The sequence below is a fragment of the Rhinopithecus bieti genome, unplaced genomic scaffold, assembly GCF_001698545.2.
Source record: "Rhinopithecus bieti isolate Rb0 unplaced genomic scaffold, ASM169854v2 scaffold_37914, whole genome shotgun sequence".
Taxonomy (NCBI): Eukaryota; Metazoa; Chordata; class Mammalia; order Primates; family Cercopithecidae; genus Rhinopithecus; species Rhinopithecus bieti.
In genome coordinates, this window is record NW_016816274.1 from 1,265,693 (window position 1) to 1,291,564 (window position 25,872).

Genomic DNA, 25,872 nt, shown 5'->3' on the forward strand with positions numbered 1-25,872 from the left:
GAAGCACAACTTACAGAACTACCACAGACCAAAGTAACCTATACTTTCATTAACTGAGGCCCCATGTTCCTTTATCACTTTATTTGTATGTGACCACAACAGTGACAAATGTTATCCAACCCAAGCAAATTGACCAATAGCATAATAGTGAACGTCAGTTTTCCAGCATTCATTCCAATTCATAAGTAACTGAGAATTCAAAGTCAAACTACATATCATCTATTTTATTGTTGGCAAATAAAACAAAACAAAACAAAACAAAACAGAAGAATTGAACTATTCATGCAGGTTGAATCAGGAACAAGGTATCAAAGTTAATTCATGCCATAAATAATTTACTTCTTTTGGATCTCAAACTTTGGATTTGATTTACATTCTCATAAAACTGCCCAATATCAATATTTTCTTTTCTTTCTCCCAACTGGTCTCTCACTGAAACCATTCTGGTAACAGTGGTCACATAAAATAGCTCTATCCATGATTTATCAGGAGACACGGACTAATATCCTAACTCTAACAGCCCACAGGAGGAAATACGTTATATCTCGCAATCCAAGCAGTTGCCCTACAGGCTTAGAGACTCTATATCTAGCACAGTTTCTTCTGGCATGTACTTGGGAAAATTGTTTGCTCCACTTGAAAACTGAACAAAGATACATGAATGCCTTATTTCTTTACCTACTGACAGGAGGTTATGTTACCCAGAAGGACTCGCCGGTTCTTCAAAAAAGAGCAGGCAGATGATACAGATGCTTTCCTCCATATTGTCTATAATGACAGTGTCTGAGGTTTTGTTATTGCTTTTAACGGCTAACTTCCCTGATGCATAAATAGGACAGTTGCTTGGAGCTTGTGCCTGCAACCTCTACTAGGTTGAAAAGATAATGCCTGGAATGTGCCCCTGCTCTCAATCTAGCATTATGCCCTAAGCATTTGGGTTGCAAATAATCACACACCTATAGGCCCAGCTAGTGAGAACAAATCACTTCCAATGTCATCTGCCAGCTTTCCTTTCCAGAGAAAGGGCAGCAGCTGGGTTAGGCTGCAAGGGACTTGAAGCACACTGGAAAAGCAAAGCTGGCAGTCCTTAAGCCACTAGCTTATAGTATAGCCTCCCTTAGGCAGTCCTTGGAGGCCGCTCCCCTTTGCTCCTAGGAGATGGAGCAGGGCTGCAGGTGAAACAGGTATGACAGGGAGAACGCCTGAGTACATCTCGTGTTTCCTTCTCAGTAAGAATTCTCTCAGACAATCTGGCTCCTCTAACACATGGCTGATCTTCTACTCACACAAAACTCTGCTCTTCTTCCCTTAAAAACTTCCAGGGCTCGTGATTCCTCCATGCACTCTCCTGGAAGTGGGCGCGCAGAGGGAGGAAAAGCTGGGGCTGTGAGGTTGTCTATTATTTTATTGCAAAACAGTCCTTGAAGCTGAGTAAGAAGGCACACCAAGAAGTTTATTCACAGACAGAATTCTCAGCCAAGGGCTGGGATGGAGGGTGGAGAAGCTTCAGGTTTGTGGGTGTGGGGAGTGAGGATCTCCAATGGCTCTATGCTTTGACAGTCCTCTCCTGGTTAGTGGGCTTGCTTTCATACCTTCATGAGCTATTTCACCATGCAAAGCCACTGTCGTGTCAACAAAGGAACTGAAAAATCTAATCAGGAAAAGCACGTGTTTTTGAAAATGTGCTTTGGAGAGGTGTTCTATGCTTCTGAGCTTGGTTGATTGCACTGAGGCAGCTAGGAGAAAGCATGGAGAACATGGACTTGGGTTAAAACAGTGCCTGTGTTAACCTCACACACTGACATGCACAGGGGATGGGAGAGAAACCTGACTTTTCTCATCCATAAAATAGGGGAGCTGCCTACCTCTAAAGGTGTGAAAAAGGCATGAGATGATAGACATAATCAGTGAAACCATCTAGGGCAGGACTTGATATAAACCAGTCACCCCTAAATGTGAATCAGGCCAGTCGAACTTTGGAAAATATAATCCATGTTCAGGTAAGCAGTTAAGAAAAAATGCTTTAAGAATAAGGGATTTTACTTGTAAGGACATGAGGCGTATGTATATGTGTGTGTGTTTGTGTGTGTGTCCACATAATATACGTGTATAAATGCAAGTCAATAAGCATCTGTATTATTCATTTATTTTGTAAAACACTCCTGTAAGATAGAAACAAGAAAGAAGCTCAAAGAGGTAAATACACAGCCCCATACGACAGTGGAAAAGGGTGAACAGTGAACCCTAGTCTTCCTCATCCAAAGCCCATGAAGTTCTCTTCTTCTAATTCAAAGCAGAGTATTTGAAGTAGGTCTACTATTTTTTTCAGCTGATTAATCTTTGGATTATCATTTGGGTTAGTGCATAATAAATGAGTGCTCATCTCTGAAGAGATAACTGAAGAAATTAGTCTAAATATGTATGTGGGATTTGGGGAAACACTAATTTGGAAATGAATTTCCTGCTGATACTCTCCATTCATTCATTTAGTCATTCAACAAATATGCATTAGGCACCTAGTGTGGGCCAGGAATCTGCTGGGTCCTGCAGAAATAATGAGAGAAGAAATGCAGGGACTGCCTCCAAGGTGATAGAATCTGGGGCAAACAAGGAGTAGATCATCTGTAATTTCCAAGAAATGAGTATTTTGAACATATGAAGGTGACAAGTAGGATCGTCTTCCATTTCTATCTTTCAAGACCTTGTTTTTTTTTTTTTTTTTTGAGACAGAGTCTTGTTCTGTCACCCAGGCTGGAGTGCAATGGCACAATCTCAGCTTATTGCAACCTCTACCTCCTGAGTTCAAGCGATTCTCCTGCTTCAGTCTCCTAATTAGCTGGGTCTACAGGCTCCCACCACCATGCCTGGCTAATGTTTTGTATTTTCAGTAGAGACAAGGTTTCACTATGTTGGCTAGGCTGGTCTCGCACTCCTGACCTTGCGATCCACCTGCCTTGGCCTCCCAAAGTGCTGGGATTACAAGAGTGAGCCACCATGCCCAGCCAAAACCTTGATTTTAAAGATGACGTAGGGCCCAGCTGTGGGATATGCCTGAGAATGTCCTGGGAATGATTCTACAATCCAGGCTAGGAAAGTAGCATGTGGTTCAGGGAGACAGGTGAGAAATAGTCTCAGCAACCTACTTCTACCCTTACTTAAAATTCTATTTTTTGTCTATTTCTGAACTACCTCCAAAGGTCTAGTTTTCAACGTCCTTGCGCTCTGAAGTGTAGAGGTTGGAAAATAACTCAACTCTACCATCGTCACTGACTGTAGGGGCCCAGTTCTGATTGAAGAGGAAACAACAGTTTCTCCAACTTTTCCTGCAGAAGCCTCCTGGAATGTTTGTGAAAATTGCCAATTTCCTGTCCCTGCATACTGATTGGGAAGGTCTGAATGAGGTCTAAGGATATGCAATTTTAGCAACCACCACATATCTTTCTGATGCAAGGGCTCCCAGGAACACACCTTGAGAAACACTGGGATATGGTTTATTTCATTTCATTTTATTTTATTTTATTTTATTTTATTTTATTTTATTTTATTGCTTGTAGCTTTATATCATCTCAGACTTTGTTGTGGAGTCAGAAGTAATTTAAAACTTCCACATGGGTCTGTGCTCTTCTATTACTGTATCTAAACTTGGTGGCGGGAGCTTTTATCCTTCTACTGAAAATTTCTGAAAATGCTTTCTAAAGCACAGCATTCAGATAATCTAATTGTAGTGGTTCTCAACCCCAGATGAATGTTATAATCTCCTGTGGTGCTTTAAAAAACCAGAAAGCCCAGGCTCCCCCCAAGAGCAGAGTCAGATGGGAATCTCTGAGGTGTGACACAGCCAGCAGTATTTTTAAAGGTCCTCAGGTAAGTCCACCCAGCAGGTATGGAGGAGAAGCACTTGCTGTTCTGGATCTGAGACCTCACTTGCTGCAGCTCCTTCTGCTGAAAGACACCCTTTCCAATTCTGCCCTCGCCTCTGCTCGCCTACCTACTGCTCCTCCCGCCCTCTGGTGACTGCATTCTGTGTTTCCAAAGTCCACAGTGCAGCTCATTTGCTCTGTAACTTTCTCGTACCTCCCTACTCTGTGACTGTCCATCCCTTGCACTTCTCCTTCCAGCCTGTGAGTGCCATGAGCTCTCAGGACCTGGGTGAGGCTGACAGCCGGTAAAGGTTTTCAGGATACAACCAAATCCATCCAAGTGCAACGCAGTGGTTTTGGATGTTATTTTACTTCTTTACAAGGAAATAGCAGGTATGAAAGAAACTGTGGCCAAGGCAATACTGTGAATAAATAGCAAGTCATTGCCTGCCAGTAAGTGTCTGTCAAACAGCTAGACTAAGAAGCTTGATTGTAACATGCAAACCTCCGAACTCTAAGATTAATCCCTTGGTTTTCCGTTCGTACTGCAAGGCAGGGAGGTGAGATAGGGAGCAGTAGCGGTGATGATGAAGTGTATGCATGCACACCTGTTTGTATACAGGTGTGTGCACATGCATTTGTGGGTGTGTGCACTTGTGAATGTGCATGCCTTAGCAAGCCAGGGTATATATGTGTGTATCTAGGAATGTGAGTCTGTTACCTTCTGATAAATGGGCTCTTTTATTGGAAAACAGATTCTCAAGTGTTTTCCCCAAATCCTCAAAATGTTCCTCATTTCCCAGAAAATAACAATCAGTGCAAAAAGGATTGAAGAATATTTTATTTATTTATTTGAGATGGGGTTTTACTCTGTCACCCAGGCTGGAATGCAGTGGCAGGATTATGGCTCACTGCAGCCTGGACCTCCTGGGCCCAAGCGATCCTACTACCTCAGCCTCCCAAGTAGCTGTGTCTACAGGCACAGGCCACTACACTCGCCTAGGTTTTATGATTTTATTTATTTTTTTATTTTGTAGAAACAAGAGTCTCCCTGTGTTGCCCAGACTGAGGTCTTAAACTTCTGGGCTCAAGTAATCCTCCTGCCTCAGCCTCCCAAAGTCATAGGATTATAGGCATAAGCTACTGTGCCTGTCTGAAAAACATCTTAAGTTTACATTTTATCCACCTGTGTATGTCTGATGACACCCACTAGCAAGGAAAACACTTACATGAGGCCTTACCTTGTTAGTTTGTTTAATGAGTATAAAAAGCCTTGAAAAGAATTTCCAGTTGGCATTATTACTACATTTAACTACCCCGTTGAGAGTGTTCTCTTACCATGTGTGGAAATGGATTATCTACCCTCATGCAATTAGTCATAAAACAACCTGCACGTGTAATCAGGGGTCAGTATTCATGAATACAAAACATGTGTATTGCGCAGAGGCAGTTCTTTGCTGCAAATCACCTCTTTGGCAACAGTTAATTTTTGCAACTAAGAACAGAGGAAAAAAAGTCTGTCGTCTAAAAAGTCTGTCTTCAGTGGAAACTTTATATGAACTGATTTTGTGGATAACTTATATTTTTGTCCCACACATTCTGATAAAACCTACAGAATGCAGGCATGGGAAACACACAGAAAATAGACTGTGAGTTTCCATAAAGAAATGTGAGTGCTTTGATTGATGGGGAGGGTTGACCTGTGGAAGAACTGGGACAAAGTTTCTGTGGTGTGAGTCACATAAATCTGACTTCTGAATGCAGATAAAATCTCAGCAGAAATTTCTGTGCAGGAGGTTAAAGTGAAACTTTGCTAATCAATATATATGACCCAAAGGTACTGTATGTTCCTTTTAATATCCTTGGATCTATTTGGTCTCTTTTGCCCTAAAGTGACTGGACCACGAGCCTGGGGAGCAGTGAGGGCTGCTGAACGGGCCTCACTAGACTCTGAGCCATGTCACAGTCAACTAACTTTAGTGTTTCTTTTAACTTTGGACATTGTCAAGATTATTCTGGTCTTTTAAGGTCCTGACAGGGCAGAGACTTGCAAATACCATTTTGCTTGAGTAACTAACGTATGTGGTTGGGAATATTAAACAATTAATATATCTAATATTAAACAGTTTTCTGGGAACATTTTGAGAGTTCTTCAACCACGTATAAGTAACCGATACAAAGTGGTATGATGATGACAGTGTCTCAAGCTGTCAAGTGCGTCAGCATCATGGGGAGAGCTTGTGGATACATAGATCGCTGAGCCCCACCCCAGAGTCTCTGATTCTGTAGGTGTGTCGTGGGTCCTGAGAATCTGCATTCCTAATGAGGCCCCGGGGGAGGCTGATGCTGCTGGTCCAGGGATCATATTTTAAAAACCACTGGTGCAGGGAGACGCCAAGGACTACTGGATCTTAAGAGGAGACAGACTGCTTCCAGTTTGAAGGGAAAAAGAGTTATATATGGCGTCACTGCTGGGAGTTGAGCATGTGTTCCTTACAGATCCCCCCATTAACTTATGGGACAGTACATGGGAGGAGAGGGGGATGGAGAGGGTAAGAAATATCAAGAGGAGTTAGAAGAGATTTCCCTCATGGATCTTAGGGAGAAAAGACTGACGATATACTGGCAGTTCCCACTGGAAAGGTACTGGAACCAGACGGAATGCATTTTTTCTTTTCTTTCGAAGAAAATCTGCATCAGGTACATTGTAACAAATCTCAAACTGAATCACCCAGAACACAATAAAGTTTTACGGTGCTGGACAGATGACTAATGAAGTGATCTCATTTAAATAACAACTCCAATCACTGACAGGTCCTACCTAGCTGAGAACTTGTCAGGGAGCGAACGGCCAATCACGGCAGGGAGAGACCCAATGCATCTGTGATTGGTGTGGGCCCTGATGGTGTGAGGTGACAGCGGGGGAGGACGTGGGCTCTGAGCACCTGCCCATTTTCCCCTCGCCTCCCAGAAACTCTCAAATGCCTACCATCTTTGCCATCATCTTTGCCATCATCTCTTCATTATCATCACATAATATTTATCCAGTTTACTTATGCGTATAGCCCCGTCTTCTTCCATTCTGCTCCAATTTTCTTCCTCACTTCTCTTTCTCTTCTTGGCTTGTTCTGAACCTACTGATTTTTTTCCCTCTGGCTGCCAACTGTGAACATCATCCCCACCCACTCTATCAAGGATTTGCTTTTTCAGAAATGGTATCCAATTGGAGATGCAGCATGCCCCGAGGTGATTTTTCTCATTCATTGGAAGGGATCACACTTACTGGACAGAAAGAATTTATCATACAGTGAACTGTGGCCCAAGAATATGAAACAATAACCAAAAGGAATATACAGATGCCTGTATAAGGAATTAGGGAGGGAGGGAGGCAGACAGACAGACAGACACACACACACACACCCCCTCATACACACACCCTTCCTTTTCAATGGCTACATGTTTACTACATTTCTTTGGAGGAGAACATGCTGGTGTTTTGTGGAGACTGGTGGCACACACATGTATTGAGATCAGATTAAGGGAACCCTAACTAGTCCAGCCTTGGATCAGGAGTCTCTCCATCCCCCTTACCTCATCAAGACATCGCTCATATTGTTCCCTTTGATTTTCATTCTCCAAAGCCAATGCTGAATTCTCTGCCTGCGGTAAGATACAAAAATAACACAAATAAATCAATGCAATGTTGTATTATGTGACAACTTATTCCATACAGTTCCTAAATATATCTCCTCGGGATCCAAAACAATCTTTTAGAAGTACCTTTGACAAGTTCATGCCATACTATTACAAATATTGCAGGGATGACTTCTGTCTTACTGACTTGCTCACTAAAATACATGACAACTTCAAGAAGTGCAGAACTTGATATTCCGAACAGGTAGAAAATCAAATCACGGCTTGATGTGACAGTGTTCCCTAAAAAGACTACAATGTTTATTTCATTCTATGAAAATGTAAATGGGAGAAATGCCTTAATCCACTTCATTAAGGCCTGTCACAGACTCACAGACTAATATTTGTTTAGGCCACAGAAAGGAATCTGACATAAAGTCATGAAAGCATAATTCCAAATGCAAACTAAATACGTTATTTCCATTGTTAGTCAATGACTTATGAACATAAGATAATGAGAAATGTAAGCCTTGAACTATACTTAAGCCTCCCTTTCCCTACACTCTTGTAATAGTACTGCTTTCTCCCTCCTTAGAGCCACGTGGGTCTGCATTTGAATATGGTTACGAGGTTGATATGTGGAATAGTAAGGGGAAAGAAAAGCAATCAGTGGAAGCTTATTAGGTTTTAGAAGGAGCATGAAATGATGGTTTGAAGCTGCCTTCCACCTCAGGTGACCTGGTTCTACTGCAGCCACTGCAGGTTCCTGTCTCAATCTTCAACTGGGCCAGTGAACCCTTCCCAGGGCTGTGACAATGACCACCCGCTCTGAGCCCCCAAGCAATCTTGGCTCTACCTGCCCCTTCTCTAAAATCCTTCTTGATATTTGGAAGTAGGGGTATAGTGATCGAAATCAGTATTTTCAGAATTATGGTATGATTTTTAGGTGGTACACAGATCAACATTTTAACTTCATAGTTTTTTCCCATCTGTTTTCTAAACTTTTTATTTGGAAATAATTTCAAACTTATACCAATGGATGAATGGATTATGGTATGTATACACAATGAAATACTATTTGGCCATAAAAAAGAATGAAATAATGTCATTTGTAGCAACGTGGACAGAACTAGAAGTCACGTTAAGTGAAATAACCCATGCACACAAAGACAAATATTGCATGTTCTCACTCATACGTGGGAGCTAAAAATATGGATGTCATAATGGTAGAGAATAAAATGATAGATACCAGAGGCTGGGATGGGGGGTAGGTGGGAGAGGGGATGAAGAGAGGTTGGTCAATGGGTACAGATATACAGTTAGACAAAATATATAGTTAAATAAAAGGTATAAGTTCCATTTTTTTTAACAGCAGGGTAGGGTGACTATAGTTAACAACAATGTATTGAATATTTCAAAGTAGCTAGAAGAGAGAACACGAACTGTTACTAACACATAGAAATGATAGGCTGGGCGTGGTGGCTCACTTCTGTAATCCCAGAACTTTGGGAGGCAGAGGGCAGTGGATCACTAGAGGTCAGGAGTTCAAGACCAGCCTGGCCAACAGGGTGAAACCCCCGTCTCCACTAAAAATACAAAATTAGCCGGGCATGGTGGTGCACACCTGTAATCCCAGCTACTTGCGAGGCTGAGATGGGAGAATCACTTGAATCTGGAAGGTGGAGGATGCAGTGATTGGAGATTATGCCACTACACCCCAGCCTGGAAGACAGAGTGAGTGAGACTCCATCTCAGAAAAAAAAAAAAGAGAGAGAGAGAAAAAAAAGAAATGATAAATACTCAAGCTGATGGATGCCTCAAATACCCTGACACAATCACTATACTTTCTACACTTGTAACAAAATAATCACGTGTCCCATAAATACATAAAATATTATGTATCAAAAAACAAAAAGGATAGTATAAAGAATCCCACAAACCCTTTCCTAAGATTCACAAATTGTTAACATTTTGCCACATCTGCTATATTGATTCCTTCCTATTTCTTTTCTGCACCTAGAAAGTACCTTGTAGACATGATGCCTTTTATCCATTTATAAATATTTCCATGTGTATTTCCTCATCACAAAGTCATTGTCTTGTACAATCACAATATAGTTGTTAATTTCAGGAAATATAGGAAATAGAAATTCATACAGTACCATAATCTGATCTACAGTTCTTCCAATTTTACCAATTGTCCCAATAATGTCCTTGATAGCAATTTTTTCCAATACACAATCCTATCTGTGATCATGCACTGCATTAGACTGTTATTGCCATTCATCAGGTACCCTATAATCCAGAATACCTTGTCTTTTTTTTTTTCTTTTTTGGATGGAGTATTGCTCTTGTTGCTCAGCTGGAGTGCAATGGCACGATCCTGGCTCACTGTGACCTCCACCTCTCCGGCTCAAGTGATTCTCCTGTCTCAGCCTCCCAAATAGCTGGGATTACAGGTGACTGCCACCACACCTGAATAATTTTTGTACTTTTAGTAGAGATGGGGTTTCACCATGTTGGCCAGGCTGGTCTTGAACTCCTGACCTCAGGTGATCCACCCGCCTCGGCCCCCCAAAGTGCTGGGATTACAGGCGTGAGCCACTGCACCCGGCCTGGAATAGTTTGTCTTCTTTTTTTTTTTTTTGAGACGGAGTCTCGCTCTGTCGCCCGGGCTGGAGTGCAGTGGCCAGACCTCAGCTCACTGCAAGCTCCGCCTCCCGGGTTCACGCCATTCTCCTGCCTCAGCCTCCCGAGCAGCTGGGACTACAGGTGCCCACCACCACGCCCAGCTAGTTTTTTGTATTTTTTAGTAGAGACGGGGTTTCACCGTGTTAGCCAGGATGGTCTCGATCTCCTGACCTCATGATCCGCCCGTCTCAGCCTCCCAAAGTGCTGGGATTACAGGCAGTTTGTCTTCTTATGTTTTTTATTTTCTTCTTCCCTTGTTTTTCCCCTTATTTCCTCTTCTTCCTTGCCTTTTTTTTTTTTTCTCCTTTCTGAGTAGAGGCCAGTTATTTTTTTGAACATCCCTTAATTTGGGCTTCTCTGGAGTTTCCTCATACATATTTGGTGGAAACAGTGCACAGGTGATGCTGGGCCCTTCTCAGTGCATCACAACAGCCATGTGATGTCCATGGGACCTGCTGCTGGTCATGTTAACTTTCATCACTCGGTTAAAGTAGCATCTGTCAAATTTCCCCACTATAAAGTTACTGATTTTCCTTTTGCAATTAATAAGTAATCTGTTGGGAGATATTTTAGGGCTCTGAAAATATCCTATTGCTCATCAAACTTTCACCTACCTATTTTAGCAACCATCAATGATTTTTAACCAAATCATTGATTACCTTGGTTGCATATGGTGACTTCTAACTCCATTTTTCCATCTACATTTATGAGTTGACATTCTTCTATAAGTAAGTGATTTTCCATTTATTAGTATGCAAACATCGATTCTGATAATTTTGATGTTCAAATCACTCCAGTTTTGGGAGGCAAGCCCCTTTAAGTTGGTGTCTGTATCCTTTTGACATGTACCCATTATTTCTTAAATACTTTCGTTTTACAGCAAAAACAGATGTTCCAGGACCATCTTGCTTTTTCCTTGCGTCATCCCTGAAATCAGGCATTTCTTGAAGGAATTCTACTTCCTCTGACTTGGGGAATGATATTTGGGAACTAAGATCTGGGTGTTAGCCTGTATCAGTAGCTACTGGTCCCTTTCAGTGGAAGGATTTCTCCACACTCCTACATGCACAGGCTCAACACCCCCACCACACCCCAAGCCCCACAGGATTCTTTAGTGTCTTCTTCTCCTTTTCATATTAGAATCTTCCTTTTTGTACAGTTAGAACTCAGGCTGTCAGCATTATTTTAACTCCTTTGTTCAATCTTACCATGCATACAAAATTGGTACACTATCCAAACCAGTGCTAGGAAAGGTTCAGATTTGTGTTTTTATTTAGGACAAAAGTATAAAGTAAAAACACTGTGTTCCAAAGTTATTAAGTTGGGTTTTCCCCTCCCTCCCTTTTAGTGTGGTTATATTATTCATTTGAAATTCAGTTCAGTTCATTTGTTTCTGATAGTATTCAAATTTAATTTCCTCTTCTTAATATACATTTTTTTTTTAGAATACATAAAACATTGACAAGAATCCAAAAGTTAAAACTATATTAAAGGGTATATATTGAGTGGGTGTCCCTCCCTCTCCTGCCTCATTCCTGTCTACTTCTTGAAGATTTTTTAACAGTGTCATTATCCTTTTTTTGTCTTCCTTTGTTACTGTTAAAATCATGTCCTTTGGCGGGGTGTGGTGATTACAGGCTCACACCTATAATCTCAGCACTTTGGGAGGACAAGGTGGGAGGATCCCCTGAGCCCAGGAGTTCGAGATCAGACTGGGCAACATAGTGAGATATCTGTCTCTACTAAAACTAAAATAAAATAAAAATTAGCCAGGTCTGGTGGTACATGCATGGAGTCCCAGCTACTCAGGAGGGTGAGTTTCGAGGATTGCTTGAGCCCTGGGAGGTCAAGACTGCAGTAAGCTATGATTGTGCCACTGTACTACAGCCTGGGCAACAAAACCAGACCCTGACTCAAATACACACACACACATGTACACACACCCACACAGAGACACCCACCATGTCCTTTGACTCCCTCCTATTACATATCCAACAATCACCTTTCTTTCTTTCTCTGCTTTTTTCCTGCTATTTTATTAGTTGCACTCTTTCTACTTCACCAGGGTGTGTCATTTTCACACAGGCTTCTTCCACCTTTGCCCCTACCCTTGGTTTGGCCTCCTTAATGGATAATGGCTGGTTGGTCTTATGTTCTTTTGCTTCTGTAGCAAAAGAAATTGCTTTGAAATTCCCTCTTTTCCTTTTCCCCTTCACAACCACATCTCCACACTGCACCTCCTCTTTCCCCTTTATCTCCTTCTTCCCTGGCAGGCTGCCTCTCTGAGACAGCCACCTGGGTCTGCTCACTTTCCAGCCCTGTCCAACAGCCCACTGGATCTGCCACATGTCCACCTGTGTGCAGTGCTGGCCTTGGGCTTTCTCATTTCCTTGGCGCCCTCTGCTTTCCATCTCCCTGGGCACACACACTGGCAGCAGGAGTTACATGGGTATCTGGTATTTATTTTTCTACTTACAGTAATCTGAAATTCAACTGTTCTCTGTTACGGGTAATGCAGAAGGCATGGGTTATATGTGGTTTTATTTGTGTTTCCTGGTGATATGAATGTTTTCGTTGGCAGGCCCTTGACAAGTTTCAAATGTAGGTTAGTTGTTACTTTAATCAACAATGAAACTTGGGAGAAATGATTGAACCAGAATAGGGCACAAAAATTGAGGAAAACCCCCAGGAAAAGTCTGTTTGAGAGTGACTTGCCAGTTTGATCAAGGTTAGATAATTTCAACTTAGTCACAGTTCAAATTCCAGAACTCCTCAAACACTGTTTCTTCTTCAGGTTACAGTTTTGATCCTTGGCTTTGACCTTGTTCCTTTGGGGCTGAATCCCTGTTTTAACAAACCTGTGAACGCCCCAGTCCCTCAGGTGGGATCCTGCCTCATTCTTTCAGGTCTCATAATGGACACACATCTGCCACACAGCACAATCCTTCTGTGCTCAGGCTGATGGTCCGTTTGCCCTTTTTAAGTACAGTTTTTGGTTATTCCCAGACTGTTTCTTCTCTTCATTCTTCACCAAACTAAACTGACTCTGCTGTTTCCTTCAGGGATTGCTTTTGGCCAGTCCCGTGGAAGCTTTTCCGTCTCTGCAGCTGAGATGGAACCCCTCAGTTCCTCTTCCGGCCCAAAAGGAAGGGCAGGCTCAGGTTCCAGTTACATTCTGTTGCAGTCTTACTAGGCAAGGTCATGTTGAGTAACTTTTAGCAAGTCACTTATCATTGCTGGGTTTGCAATTTCTTAGTTAATAAACAAAGAGATCCAACTTGCCAATCTACAAAGAAACTTCCAGTTCAAATATTTGTATACTGTGAATCACGGAGGAAAATGCTAGAATTCCAATCCTACAAAGTCATGATTTCTTTGGAGAAATTTACCTTTTGTGGGGTCTGCTGATTTTAGTAAGCCAACAGCACAAAGGATAATGGGAAGAGATAAAGGAGAGAACTGCAAATGCCACTTCACACTGTTTTCACTTTAAATGTCTTGGAAAAAATGTGTACAGAAATAAAGCTGAAAATGGGAATTTATATGGGATGTCTATATCTCACTCCTACCCACAATATCACGTTGCAATAACACTGCAATCGATCCATTCAGATAATTACCGTCATTATGCCGTTTACATTACTTGCCTCACGTTTACTGCTCTGACAATCTATTACCGCCAAGTAAATTAAATACCTAAAGGGTGCTGGTGAAAGCACAATAGTCACATTTATCGTTACTGTGTTCAGTTAAAGAGACCAATTTAATTGATGTAATCCTACATATCCCATGGGACCAAAAAGATATTAACAATTATCCTGGTGAAGTTAAAATAATCTTAAACTGATGATTTTCTTTAATCCATTTGCATTTATTAGAGATTCAGGATTAACCTGCTACCTACTTAAGACAACAGAGAAAAAAAACCCTCTTAACTAAATGTGATTTAAAGAAACAGTGAATATTTATATAGCAGGAATGGGAAAGGATAAGCAGAGAGGGAAAGGAAAGAGAACATGCAAGTGTCACTACCAAGAATTACAGATATTACAATACAGGTCTTTTTCTACTTTGAATAAGTGTGTTATTAAAGTCAATATGCCCAGAGGATGCAATGAGAGCATTCAAGTAAATGTAACAGTGGATCTTTGCATTTAGCTTTGTCTTCCACAACAATCAAAAACTTTTGCTAGACTTACCTGGTGACTTAGAAGATTTCCTGCTCAGCGTGGTTTCCCCATGGCTCCAAATTACAGTGGTCTAAATATGTTCATGGTTTCATCTCTAAAAATGCTTAAATGTCCTTATAAAATCAAAGAGCATCACAGAGCAAATCCATATTGGTTTGGTTTACTCTGGAAAAGGGGTTTGATTTGATAGGTAAAAGGAACTGTGTTCCTCAGGTCCTGCTCAGTGAATAGATGTGCTGGCTGGTGCTTATGAATGATTGAACAATCTGATGCTTCTAAAGCTACTGTCCTACATTAATTCTGTAAGTCTGTGTTATGTTTAAAATCTTTGTATACTATAAATTTGTTTAATAGATCCTTTTCCACAGACCAAAGGTAGACTAATTCTACACAAAAATCTGTCCTCTGCATAACATAATAGCTCCGCTGCAGGCTTTTCACCTCTTATACTTTGTCTCCACTCATTTCTACGACCTTATATATCTGCTTCTCCACAGTACACACCATCTCAAGAGTGAGGCTCAGCTCCTAAAGCTCCCATGCTCCTTCCTGGGCTGTGCCTTTGGTTTTGCTGCTCTAGTATGAAATACGCTTTATTCTCCCATTGGCCTCTCTAAATCCCACTCAGTTTTGGTGGTTTGGCTCAGATCTGGACTTAAAATACTTAAATGGGGACACATTTAAATAAAAGAAAATGGAAGTATAAAAATGTAGCAAAATATTGCAAAGAATTCCCCCACACCATCCCACAGACTCCCCAAAGGTTAACGTTTTACCACTTTTGCTTGTCATTTAATAACTACCTGTATCTGGAGACAAATTTTTTAAAACATTTGAGAGTAAGATGCAGACACAATGCAACGTCCTTTTACCTCTTAATACTTCAGCATGTACTTTCTAAAAATACATTTGCTATATAACCACTGTGTAGTTATCACATTCAGGAAATTAATTTATGTACTAGTCTAATCTACTTTACAGGCCTTATTCAAATTTTTCCAGTTGTTCCTCAAGTGTCTCTATCTAGTTCAGGATCCAATCCAGGTTCCCAGAGCAGCATTTAGTTATCATTTCTCTTTAGCCTTCTCTCATATGGAACAGTTCCTGAGGTGTCTTTCATGATCTTGATACTTTTCAAAAGTACAGGCCAGTTATTTTGCAGAATGTCCTTCAATTTGAATTTGCTTGATGTTTCTTCATAGATTTTAATATTTATGGCAAGAATATCATGGCAATGATATTGTGTCCTTCTTAGTGCACTGTATCAGGAGGCACATGATACCAATTTATTCCATTACTACAGGCAGAGTATCTCTAATCTGAAAATCTGAAATCCTCCAAAATCTAAAATTTTTTGAGACCCAACATCAATAAAGAAATGTGCATTGGAGCCTTTTAGATTTTGGATTTTCAGATTAGGAATGCTGAACTGGGTAAATATACAATGCAAATATTTCAAAATCTGAAACCATCAGAAAGTTGAAACACTTCTGGTCCTAAGCATTTTGGATAAAGGATACTCAATTTGTACGTTAAATTTGATCACCTGGTAAAGGTGGTATCTGTAACACTTCTCCACTATAAAATTATTTATTTCCTTTTATCAACAGTATGCATCTTGTGGCAAGGTACTTAAGATACATAAATATCAAGAGTCTTTGAGATTGCAAATATGCAAATATCTGTACTTTGGTTCACTCCTCTTAGTATCTATTAATTTTTTTGACTAAAACAATTATGACTGTGGTGGTTGCCAAATAGCAACTTTTATTTTTGTTATCTAGCCATCCATCCATCCATCCATCCATCCATCCATCCATCCATGTTGGTGCAAACATAATTGTGGTTTTTGCCATTAAAAGTAATGGCAAAACCACAATTATGTTTGCACCAATCTAATATCTCTTTTTACCTCTTATACTTTGTCTCCAGTCACTTCCATGATCTTATAAATCTGCTTCTCCACAGTGCACACCATCTCAAGAGTTAGGCTCAGCTCCCAAAGCTCCTATGTTCCTTCCTGGGCTGTGCCTTTGGTTTTGCTGCTCTAGCACAGAATACGCTTTATGGTCCCATTGGCCAAATAGTGACTATTGGCTCTGTCACTCAGGCTGGAGTGTAGTAGCGTGATCATAGCTCACTGCATGTTCAAACTCCTGGGCTCAAGTGATCCTCCCACCTCAGCCTCTTGAGTAGCTGAGACTGCAGGCATGTGCCAACACAATCCACTAATTTTTTTTTTTTTTTTTATTATACTTTAAGTTCTAGGGTACATGTGCATAACAAACTTGCAGGTTTGTTTTACACTATGATATACGTGTGCCCACGTGTTGTCTAGGACCTCAACTGTCAGCAGCACCATCAAGTCAGCGTTCCTCATATATCAGATAGGTAATCCCATGCAGATCCTCTCGCGCCCCTCTCCCTCTCGCCTCTCCCCATGATAAAGCCCCGGTGTGATTTCCCGTTCCCGAGTCCAATTTCGCTCATGTTCCGTGTCACCGGACCTAGAGGAGAACGATTGCTGGTGTCCTTGTTTTCTGTTTCTGGATAGTTTGCTAAGAATGATGGTTTCCAGCTGCATTCCATGTCCCTACAAAGACGCAAACTCATCCTTTTTATGGCTGCAGTGATGTATTCCATGGTGTATATGTCCACATTTTGCTTAATCAGTCTGTCACTGATGAATTGGTGATTCCAGTGTGGTGAAGTTGTGACGCCAGCGAATTAAATGATACGTGTGTCACTGTGCCTTCTCTAGTAGATAAAAGTTAGTCGAATCCTTTGTGCTACTGCATACACACAGTTAGTGGTATGCTGGGTTCATCTTTGTACTCTAGTTCGTTGCCATTACCTGTTTTCCATATATGCGTTAACTAGATTACAATTCCCACCAATCGAGTGCAAAAGTGTTCGCTATTTCTCCAGCATCCTCATCACGTGTCCTGATTTGTTAAGTTAGCATTCTAACCTGGTGAGACGATGTTATCCTCTACGTGGTTTTATTGATCTCTGATGGCGAGGAGAGAGCATTTCTCATGTTTGTTGGCTCTATGAATGTCTCTCTTGTTGAGAAATGCTTTCATATCCTTTGCCCACTGTTGATGGGTTGTTGTTTTTACACGTGATGTAGATGGTGAGTTCTGTCGTAGAGTCGTGGAGAGGTGTAGCGGGCCTGTGTGCAGAAGAGGTGAGTGCAGAAATAATTTTCTCCCTTTCTGTAGGTTGCCTGTTCACTGATGGTAGTTCTTTTACTATGATGTAGCTCTAGTTTAAGTAGAGTCCCGATTTGTTCGATCAATTTAGCGTTTTGCGCGTGGCCTATGGGTTTTAATCGACAGTCCCTGCCGCAGCCTATGTCCATGATGCGGTCAACTACTCTAGATCTATCGCAGAATAATACCGAACATCTAATCTACAGCCAATTGATTGTTGCGACAAACACTCGAGAGAAACAAGAAGATGGGAAGGATTCCCTATTAATAAATGGTGCTGGGAAAATTGGCCTAGCCAAAGTAGAAGCTGAAACGGATCCTTTCCTTACTCCTGATACGAAGATTAATCAGAATTAGAGACTTAAATGTTAGACCTGAATACCATAAAAACCCTAGAAGAAAATCTAGGTAGTACAATCCACTAATTTTTAAAAACAGTTTTATAGAGATAAGGTATTGATATGTTGTCCAGGCTGGTCTTGAGCTCCTGACCTCAGGTGATCCTCCCACCTCAGACTCCCAAAGCATAAATAGTGATTTTAAATTCTACTAGTCTTCCTACATTTACTAGCTTGAACCTTATCATAAGCAGGGGCCACACATTTTAGCACTGTATTATAATGCCTTCAATTGAGATTAGTAGTTTCATAAGTATTATTAGTCTTCTCTAGTTAGACTCTAAGCCTTTTGAGACAGGGATCATGCTTTACATGCCTCTTTTCAAAGGAGTGAGATGTAAATTAGTGTGTTTTTAACTATAGTTACGGGTGGAAATGAAAACTCAGTTTGATATTTAGATTCACTTAGTATCAGTGAGTTTGCTGTCATGGAATATATACTTTTACCTATGTCATCTCAATGGTGGTCATACACACATGTGGCTATATACTGATGTATCTTTTAAAAATATTATAGACAAATGAGAAATTAAACCAGTGATAACCAACTTTTACCCTTTGCAAACATCAATACAAATCTGATTTATTATTAGGGTGTCTATAGTTTTTCTTCTTTTTTTTGAGACAGGGTCTCTGCCACTCATGTATGATCTTAGCTCCCTGCAACCTCCGCCTACTGGGTTCAAGTGATTTCTCCCACCTCAGCCTCCCAAGTAGCTGGGACTATAGGTACGTGCCACCACGCTCGGCGAATTTTTGTATTTTTTAGTAGAGATGGGATTTTACCATGTTGGTCAGGCTGGTCTTGAACTCCTGACCTCAAGTGATCCACCCACCTTGGCTTCCCAAAGTGCTGGGATTACAGGCGTGAGCCACTGCACCCAGCCCAGTGTGTATATTTTCAAAACGAAAGATGAATATACACCATCTGATGCATTTGACAACTGACAAAATATTTAAAGCTTGTACTTTGTTATATTGGATAGTAGAGGAGACTGAGGTTTTGCCCCTCACTTATAAATGTTAACTGCATTTATTACTAGCATTGTTGTAGTAGTAGATTAAAGATGGTTGCAAATGCTTTGTGACTTATCTTCTCGACTCTAGACTGGCCTTACTTGATTGACCAATGGAAGGTGGCTGAAGTTCCATCTTTGGGTTTTCCAAGGCTACACCATGAGCTTTTAAGCTTCTACCTGGCCTCTTAGAACACTTCTTATATGAGCTACCATGTAGGCAGTCTGAATGTTCTGAGGTGGTATAAAGCCCCAGCTATGCAGACAGGCCCTGGAGGATGAGATGCCTCACAGAGAGAGACAGGCCAGGGACACTGAGAAGCCAGACACAGCAGTAAAGGAGCCATCTTGGAAATGGATCCTTTTACCTCCCGACACCACATAGATTGGAGATGAACTATCCAGCTGTGTCCTCCCCAAATTTCTGACCCACAAAATTGTGACAAAAATTAAATTGTTATTTTAAGCCTCAAAGTTTTGAGACAGTTGGTTACATAGCAATAAACAGTGCAACAGTCATATTTAGGAAACAAGGTGGCACATCAATTCTTTTATGTGTACTCAATTATGGGTCTTTTGATGTACCTGCAGGAGCTATGCTGGGGGTAAACAAAGATGGATAAAATATAGAGGGGCTACGATAAAGAAAAAAATAGTCTAATAGAAGAAACAAGTTAATTTCTCACATTGAAAACTACAATGCAATAGGATCAGAACAACAACAACAAAAAATGAACAAACTTTGGATAAGGTAGGAAAGAGGTGACCCTTGAATCAGCCCACTCAACAGGCAATCAAAACAATAACAAAAGTGCACATTGGACTAGATAAAAATAACACAGCTTTGAACAAAATACCAAGAAAATGACATCTGACTTGTATTCAAAAAGTTATTCAACCAGGCTAGAATCCTGGATGTAAATATTGTCAAATTATTATGAAAGCAAATAATGTCAGACACTATCCAATACCCACTGCAGAGAAAACCTTGGGTTCGACAATGGCAAAAAACAAAACAAAACAAAACAAAACAAAACAAAAACAAGAACAAACTGATCATATGCAAATGAAACAGGTAGAAATTAGAAATGAACAGGGTTGAGCGGTGTGGAGGAAAGAAGGTGGGAAGAAGATGTCCTCTAAAGGCAAAAAGAGAGAGAAAGTGGCGTTCCCACAGCAAAAGCTGGTCTTTTCCAGAGTGACATCTTTCAAGCTTGCTGAAACCCCTTCAATTCAGCAAGGGCAGACAGGTCAGAATAAGATCAGAAAAGGTATTTCTCTAAAATACCAATTCAATTCATGGTTTTGCCCCATAGGTAAGAAAAGGTGCTTCTGTACTTTTTATTTTCCTCTTTGGAATTTTTTCCAGCCAAAATGTGCTTCTTTATGATGGCCAGCCTGTGTCAGAGTCCTGTGCCACTCTCCTTAAATAACACACTTCACGACTCTAGGCCATCTCAACAATTGCAGTAGGGGGGCCAAAGGTCTGTACTTGCAGGAGCTATGCTAGGGGGTATACAAAGATGGATAAAATATAGAGAGGCCACCATAAAGAAAAAAACAGTCTAATAGAAGAAACAAGTTAATTTCTCACATTGAAAACCACAGGCTTCTATGCAAAATACACAGGTCCCCAAAATGTTCCTAATTCCCCTGTAGTCTGCTCTGCTTTGAAAGCTTTTTAAAAACATCCTCAGTTAAAAGTCCCATGGGAGTGGCTAAGTGTGCCAGCCAGGCGAGTGCATTTTCATCTGCTAGAGTGATATAAAGCCTGAGTACAAGGAACACCAAGAACTGGAGCCGGATATTGAATCTCCTTCCTGCTATGATTATAATTCAAACTTACAGGGTTTCTGAATCACTCATCACACCTGGCTGCCATAGTAGCCATGTGTGGGGTGTAGCTGGCTAAAGGGTATTCCCCACTGACTGTATTTGAGAGCTTGTACAGTATCCAGATCCAGGCAATGTTAAGGGCTGCTGGGCATCTTGGAGGCAAATGTTATCATCCTAGAAAATGTCAATAAAGACATTAAGCTCTGACCACCCACACAGGAACAAACATGTGTGCCCATACACACATGAACGCATCCTCACAATATCCTTATTCTTGCACTCAACCCATTAGGTTTAGGACCCGTGCGAGATGCTAGGGATATAAACTACATTAAAATGATGTCTTTGTTTAAAAAAGTTGAAGAGCTATGCCATGAGAACATGTGATGTACAACCTGTCCACAGGTTCATTTTGGAAGAGTTGAATAGAAAATACTTCATAATGAAAACTCTGTGTACTTCCAGAATGTGAATGTTTGGAAGGGGCTTTAGGCCAGTGGTTGAAAACTTGAGTGTGCATTGGAATCACTTGGGAGGCTGTGGGATCACAGACTGGGTGGGTCGGTGGGGGCACTCTCATGTTTGGATTCAGGGCACCTACAGTAGGGTCCAATAATTGACATCTCTAACAAGTTCCCAGGTGCTGCTGCTGCTGCTGGCCTGGAAACAGCACTTTGAGAACCAATGCTCAAGATGGATCAACTTCAGGGTGAAGGTGGGTGTAATATCCTTCTTCCCCCCTGCTGCCATTGCCTTGGAAGTGTTCAGAAGTCTCTTTCTGCTTCTCTGGAACTGGGGGTGGTCACCACACAGTTTTATACTTTTCCTTCTCTTGTTTTGTTTATGAGTCTGCCTCTCTCTCCTACATCAGTGACTCTCATTGGGAGAAAACAGCCTGAGGGCATAGATCAGTGTGTCTCTGTGTGTGCATATGCATGTGTGTGAGTAGAACAGAAAAAAAAAAAACTGTGTGTGATTTGGAAAACCATTATTTGATGCTGCATTACATCCGGGAAATAATAAACGGTAATGCTTTCGTGATACAAACTGAGAAGTCAGCTCGATGATTTCCTTGCCTGGGGGATATACAGAAAAGAAATCCATGCCTGGACTGGGAAGGCAGGAAGAGTGGTAAAGCAGATCTATCTTCCTAGGAGGAGAGTAAGATAATCTGATGAGAAGTGACGGCACGCTTTTTACATTTCCTTTTATTTGAAATGGATGTAAAAATAAATGTCTGTCACTGTTTTGGATTGAATGAGATGATGAAGGCAGAATGTCACGGACATGGAGCCTGGCCCTCTGTATGGTTCAGTGAATGGTAGTTTCCTTCACTCTTCTGTAAAACAGTTCCCATTTGAAACCTCAGCCGCTCACAGGTTTTAATGCAGGGGGTCATGGTGTCAGCCAGGGCAGAAACTGTCCCTGTTGAGGGCCAGATTTTGGCCAAGAGAAATGTACCTTGGGTCCTCTGGACTGGACATTTTAAACAGGCTCACATATAGATTAGCTTCAGGCTCTGATTTCTTTAATCCAGTCTTCCTCTCTCACCCTTTCTCTTCTCTTTCTCACCACCTTACTTCGGCTTCCAGGTGCCCATTTATCAACTCATTATTACATTTATCAACTCAATATTACATATTTGAGCTCAAGATATAATATGCATTTTCCAATGATGAGAGAAGCTGAAAATTCAGGGACTCTAAAATTTCTTTGTAAAAACAACCTTTAAACCTTAAAACGTATTCCATCCCCCACCACCAGATGTGCTTTCAGAGATGCAAATCTATGAATTTCAAGCTAGGGTGGACTAGAGTGAATGTTTTGGTTTTAGAAGCCTCACAGAGAAATTCCATAGAGCTAAAAAATGTAAAACAATCTGATCACTCTGTTGAGTAGAGAATATTTGTGGCATTAACCTCCAGGTATTTTAGAAGTTGAACTATATAAAACTCATTGGTTGATTTGCAGAAAAGAATATCAATTAATATATGGACTTCATTACCTCATTTAATTGAAGGCCCCCAAACTCTATGAGGTAGATAGGATTAGCTCCATTTTACAGATGAAGAAAATGAGAGACTGTCAATATAAACCCTTTGTGTTGCAGAGATAGTTTATTCATATACACAGTCCTATTCCTTACTAAGGACTTAATATAGTACTTTGAAGAAAAAAATATAAATGACAATAGCCTGATAAATGCCTGAGATACCAGCATGTTTGAACCCTCTCTAACAAGAAGCAGGTAATTCAGGTCAGGAAAAAGACTGAGAATTTCTCCAGAAACAGGAGTTTTGACCTCTGATCTATACAAAACTGAAAAAACAAAATCAAAACAAAAGCAGAAAGAAAAAAAGCACAGACATAGTCATTCTAGGAATTATTTCATCCAAAAGAGGAAGTCAGCTATAAAGCAAGTTTAAACAACACCAATACCATTACACACCCATGCAACTGGTGCAAATGAAAAATCTTACATGGCAAGTGTTAGTAAGAGTGTGGAAGAACAGGCACCCTCATGTGCCACTGGTGGGCGTGTAAATTACTACACCCATTTTAGGATACTTTGGCTCAACTTGTTGATAGAGAAGATGCTCATAGCTTCTGACCCAGCAATGCCATTGCTAGGTATAACCCCTGTAGGTACCCGCAAACACATATACCAGGATGGGTGTACACATGGGTTCATAACAGCTTTGTTTTCCAGCCCTCAGACAGAAATCATCTAAACTAAGATTGACAGTACAATGAATAATGTTTATTAATAACTTTATATAATGGGATACTATATAGAAACAAAAAACCAGCGAATGAGAACTACATGATGAATGAATCTGGCAATTATAACATTGAATGAAAGAGGCACAACATATATTTAAATACACACACACACACACACACACACACATAAAATCTTCCAACATGATTCTACATACAAAGTTCAAAAATTCGAAAAATTAAATTATATTGTTTAGGGATACATACACATGAGGTAAATCACATTTTTTTCAAAAGGCAAGGAAATTATTATTACAGAAGTCAGATTCATCATTACCACTAGCGGGGAGAAAGGAAACTGTGATAAGACAGGAGCCCGGGGGGGCCCCAGGCTACTAGCAATGTTTCCTTTGTGGACATGGTGGCAGGTACTCAATGTTTTGCTTTATTATGTCTTAATTGTAAATATACATTTTTGTGCATACAAATATGCAGTCCTCTGTAGACATATTTCATACACATACACACACACACACACACACGTACACACTCTAATAAGTAACAGAGCCTTAGGAGAGGAAAATTGTGGAAGGGCCCTGTTGTACCTGGGCATCCCACTGCCACTGTAATGGGGCCAGCAGGTGGAGAGCCCATGAGATGAGAGAGGGAAGACAGTGAGGTGGATGGAGCCAGGTGCTGAGGCGAAGGGACGGGACCAAATGTGTGTTTTAAGGAAGGAATCCTGGCACCAGCAACAAAGAGCAATGGAAGGAGAAGATGGGGAGATCAAAAACATGCTATTGTAGCATTCCTTTCAAGGACGACCTACCCCTGAAACAAAACAGCAGCACTGACGTGAGGAAGACCTACGTTTGAGAAAGAATTCAGAACAGATTCATCAGCTCCTGACCAGTACCTAGATGCGGAGAGCCAAAGACGACACTGAGTTTGATACTCCGGGTCTCCACCAGGGCGATAAGGTCTTTAATAGAAACGGGTAACAAAGTGAGATAACGTGCCATGGAAGATTTTTAGAAAAAAGTCTCTTGCCTTACCATGTAATGATTTTTTTTTCCCTTTCCTACGGGGAAGAAAAAATTGCAGTGAATGTATGACTCTAGTTCTTAAGTAAGGTATGCCAGCAGTCACCACGATCTCTCTCCCCTTTCTTTCCACTGTTTGCATGTTTGCATGAAATTCTTTTGTTCAGGGATGCTGACTACTCACTCTAACTCTCCTGTTCTCTTGGGACGAATATTGTCCCTTTGCCTCAGAAACCACAGGATTAAGCTTTAGGGAGATTATATTAATCATTTAATTTGATTATCAGGCATGATCTCTGGCCTTCCCACTCAGAACCCCTGGCCTTGCAGCTAGTGGTGCACATGGACAGTAGCAGGGTGACAGAGAGCCACCCTCCACCCTGCTCCCCACTTTTGTCTGCCTCTAGCATGGGTGGGTGAGCAGCAGTGGCTCAGGAGCACTGGGAGACTTGCAGCCGCCTGGCGTTCTGCGAGGATAGGAGGACAGAGTGCAGTAGGGGTAAAGCAGTGTCTAAGTGGAATTTAGCTTGGGCATTGCCACTAGCTGAGAGGGAACATAAGGACTTGGGAAACCCTTTGACTTGTTTTTGTCATCTGCAGAGTCCTTACTTTGCTTAAAAAATCGAAATAAGGGCCGGGCATGGTGGCTCACGCCTCTAATCCCAGCACTTTGGGAGGCTGAGGTGGGTGGATCACAAGGTCAGGAGATCTAGACCATCCTGGCTAAAGCGGTGAAAACTCATCTCTACTAAAAATACAAAAAATTAGGTGGGCGTGGTGGCAGGTGGCTGTAGTCCCAGCTACTTGGGAGGCTGAGGCAGAAGAATGGCATGAACCCAGGAGGTGGAGCTTGCAGTGAGCCGAGATCACGCCACTGAACTGCACTCCAGCCTGGGCGAGAGAGCAAGACTCCATTAAAAAAAAAAAAATCTAAATAAGATCTGGCCATGAGAGAGAAGTTACCCTTGATTTGTGGCAGTTCTCCAAATCATCATTCTTTGCAGAAACAATTATTAGTTCAGTTTTGTATATATGCAGCATGGGAGCAACATCTGGAAGACATCTAGCCAGGAGCCGGAAATGTAGGTCTAGTTTAAGAAGCCAGGGCCGAAGTTATTGTTGTGGCTGTGACAGAGAAGAACATGGAAGCTACAGAAAATGATGATGATCATGACAATGACAGTCAACAGGTGCTGATGATTACTACATGCTACACTCTGTGCTCAGCCCTCAATAGACTTTATCACAAGTCGTTCATCCAGCAACACT

General features: G+C 41.2%; 1 protein-coding gene across 1 annotated transcript in view; it reads right to left on the bottom strand.

The window, feature by feature from the left end:
• NCKAP5 (NCK associated protein 5) overlaps positions 1–25,872 on the bottom strand; it is an 830,344-nt gene that overhangs the window by 144,452 nt on the left and 660,020 nt on the right. The window contains exon 8 of the mRNA XM_017854739.1: positions 7,452–7,520. Coding sequence (XP_017710228.1) covers positions 7,452–7,520 — 69 coding nt within the window. The remainder of the gene's footprint in view (positions 1–7,451; positions 7,521–25,872) is intronic.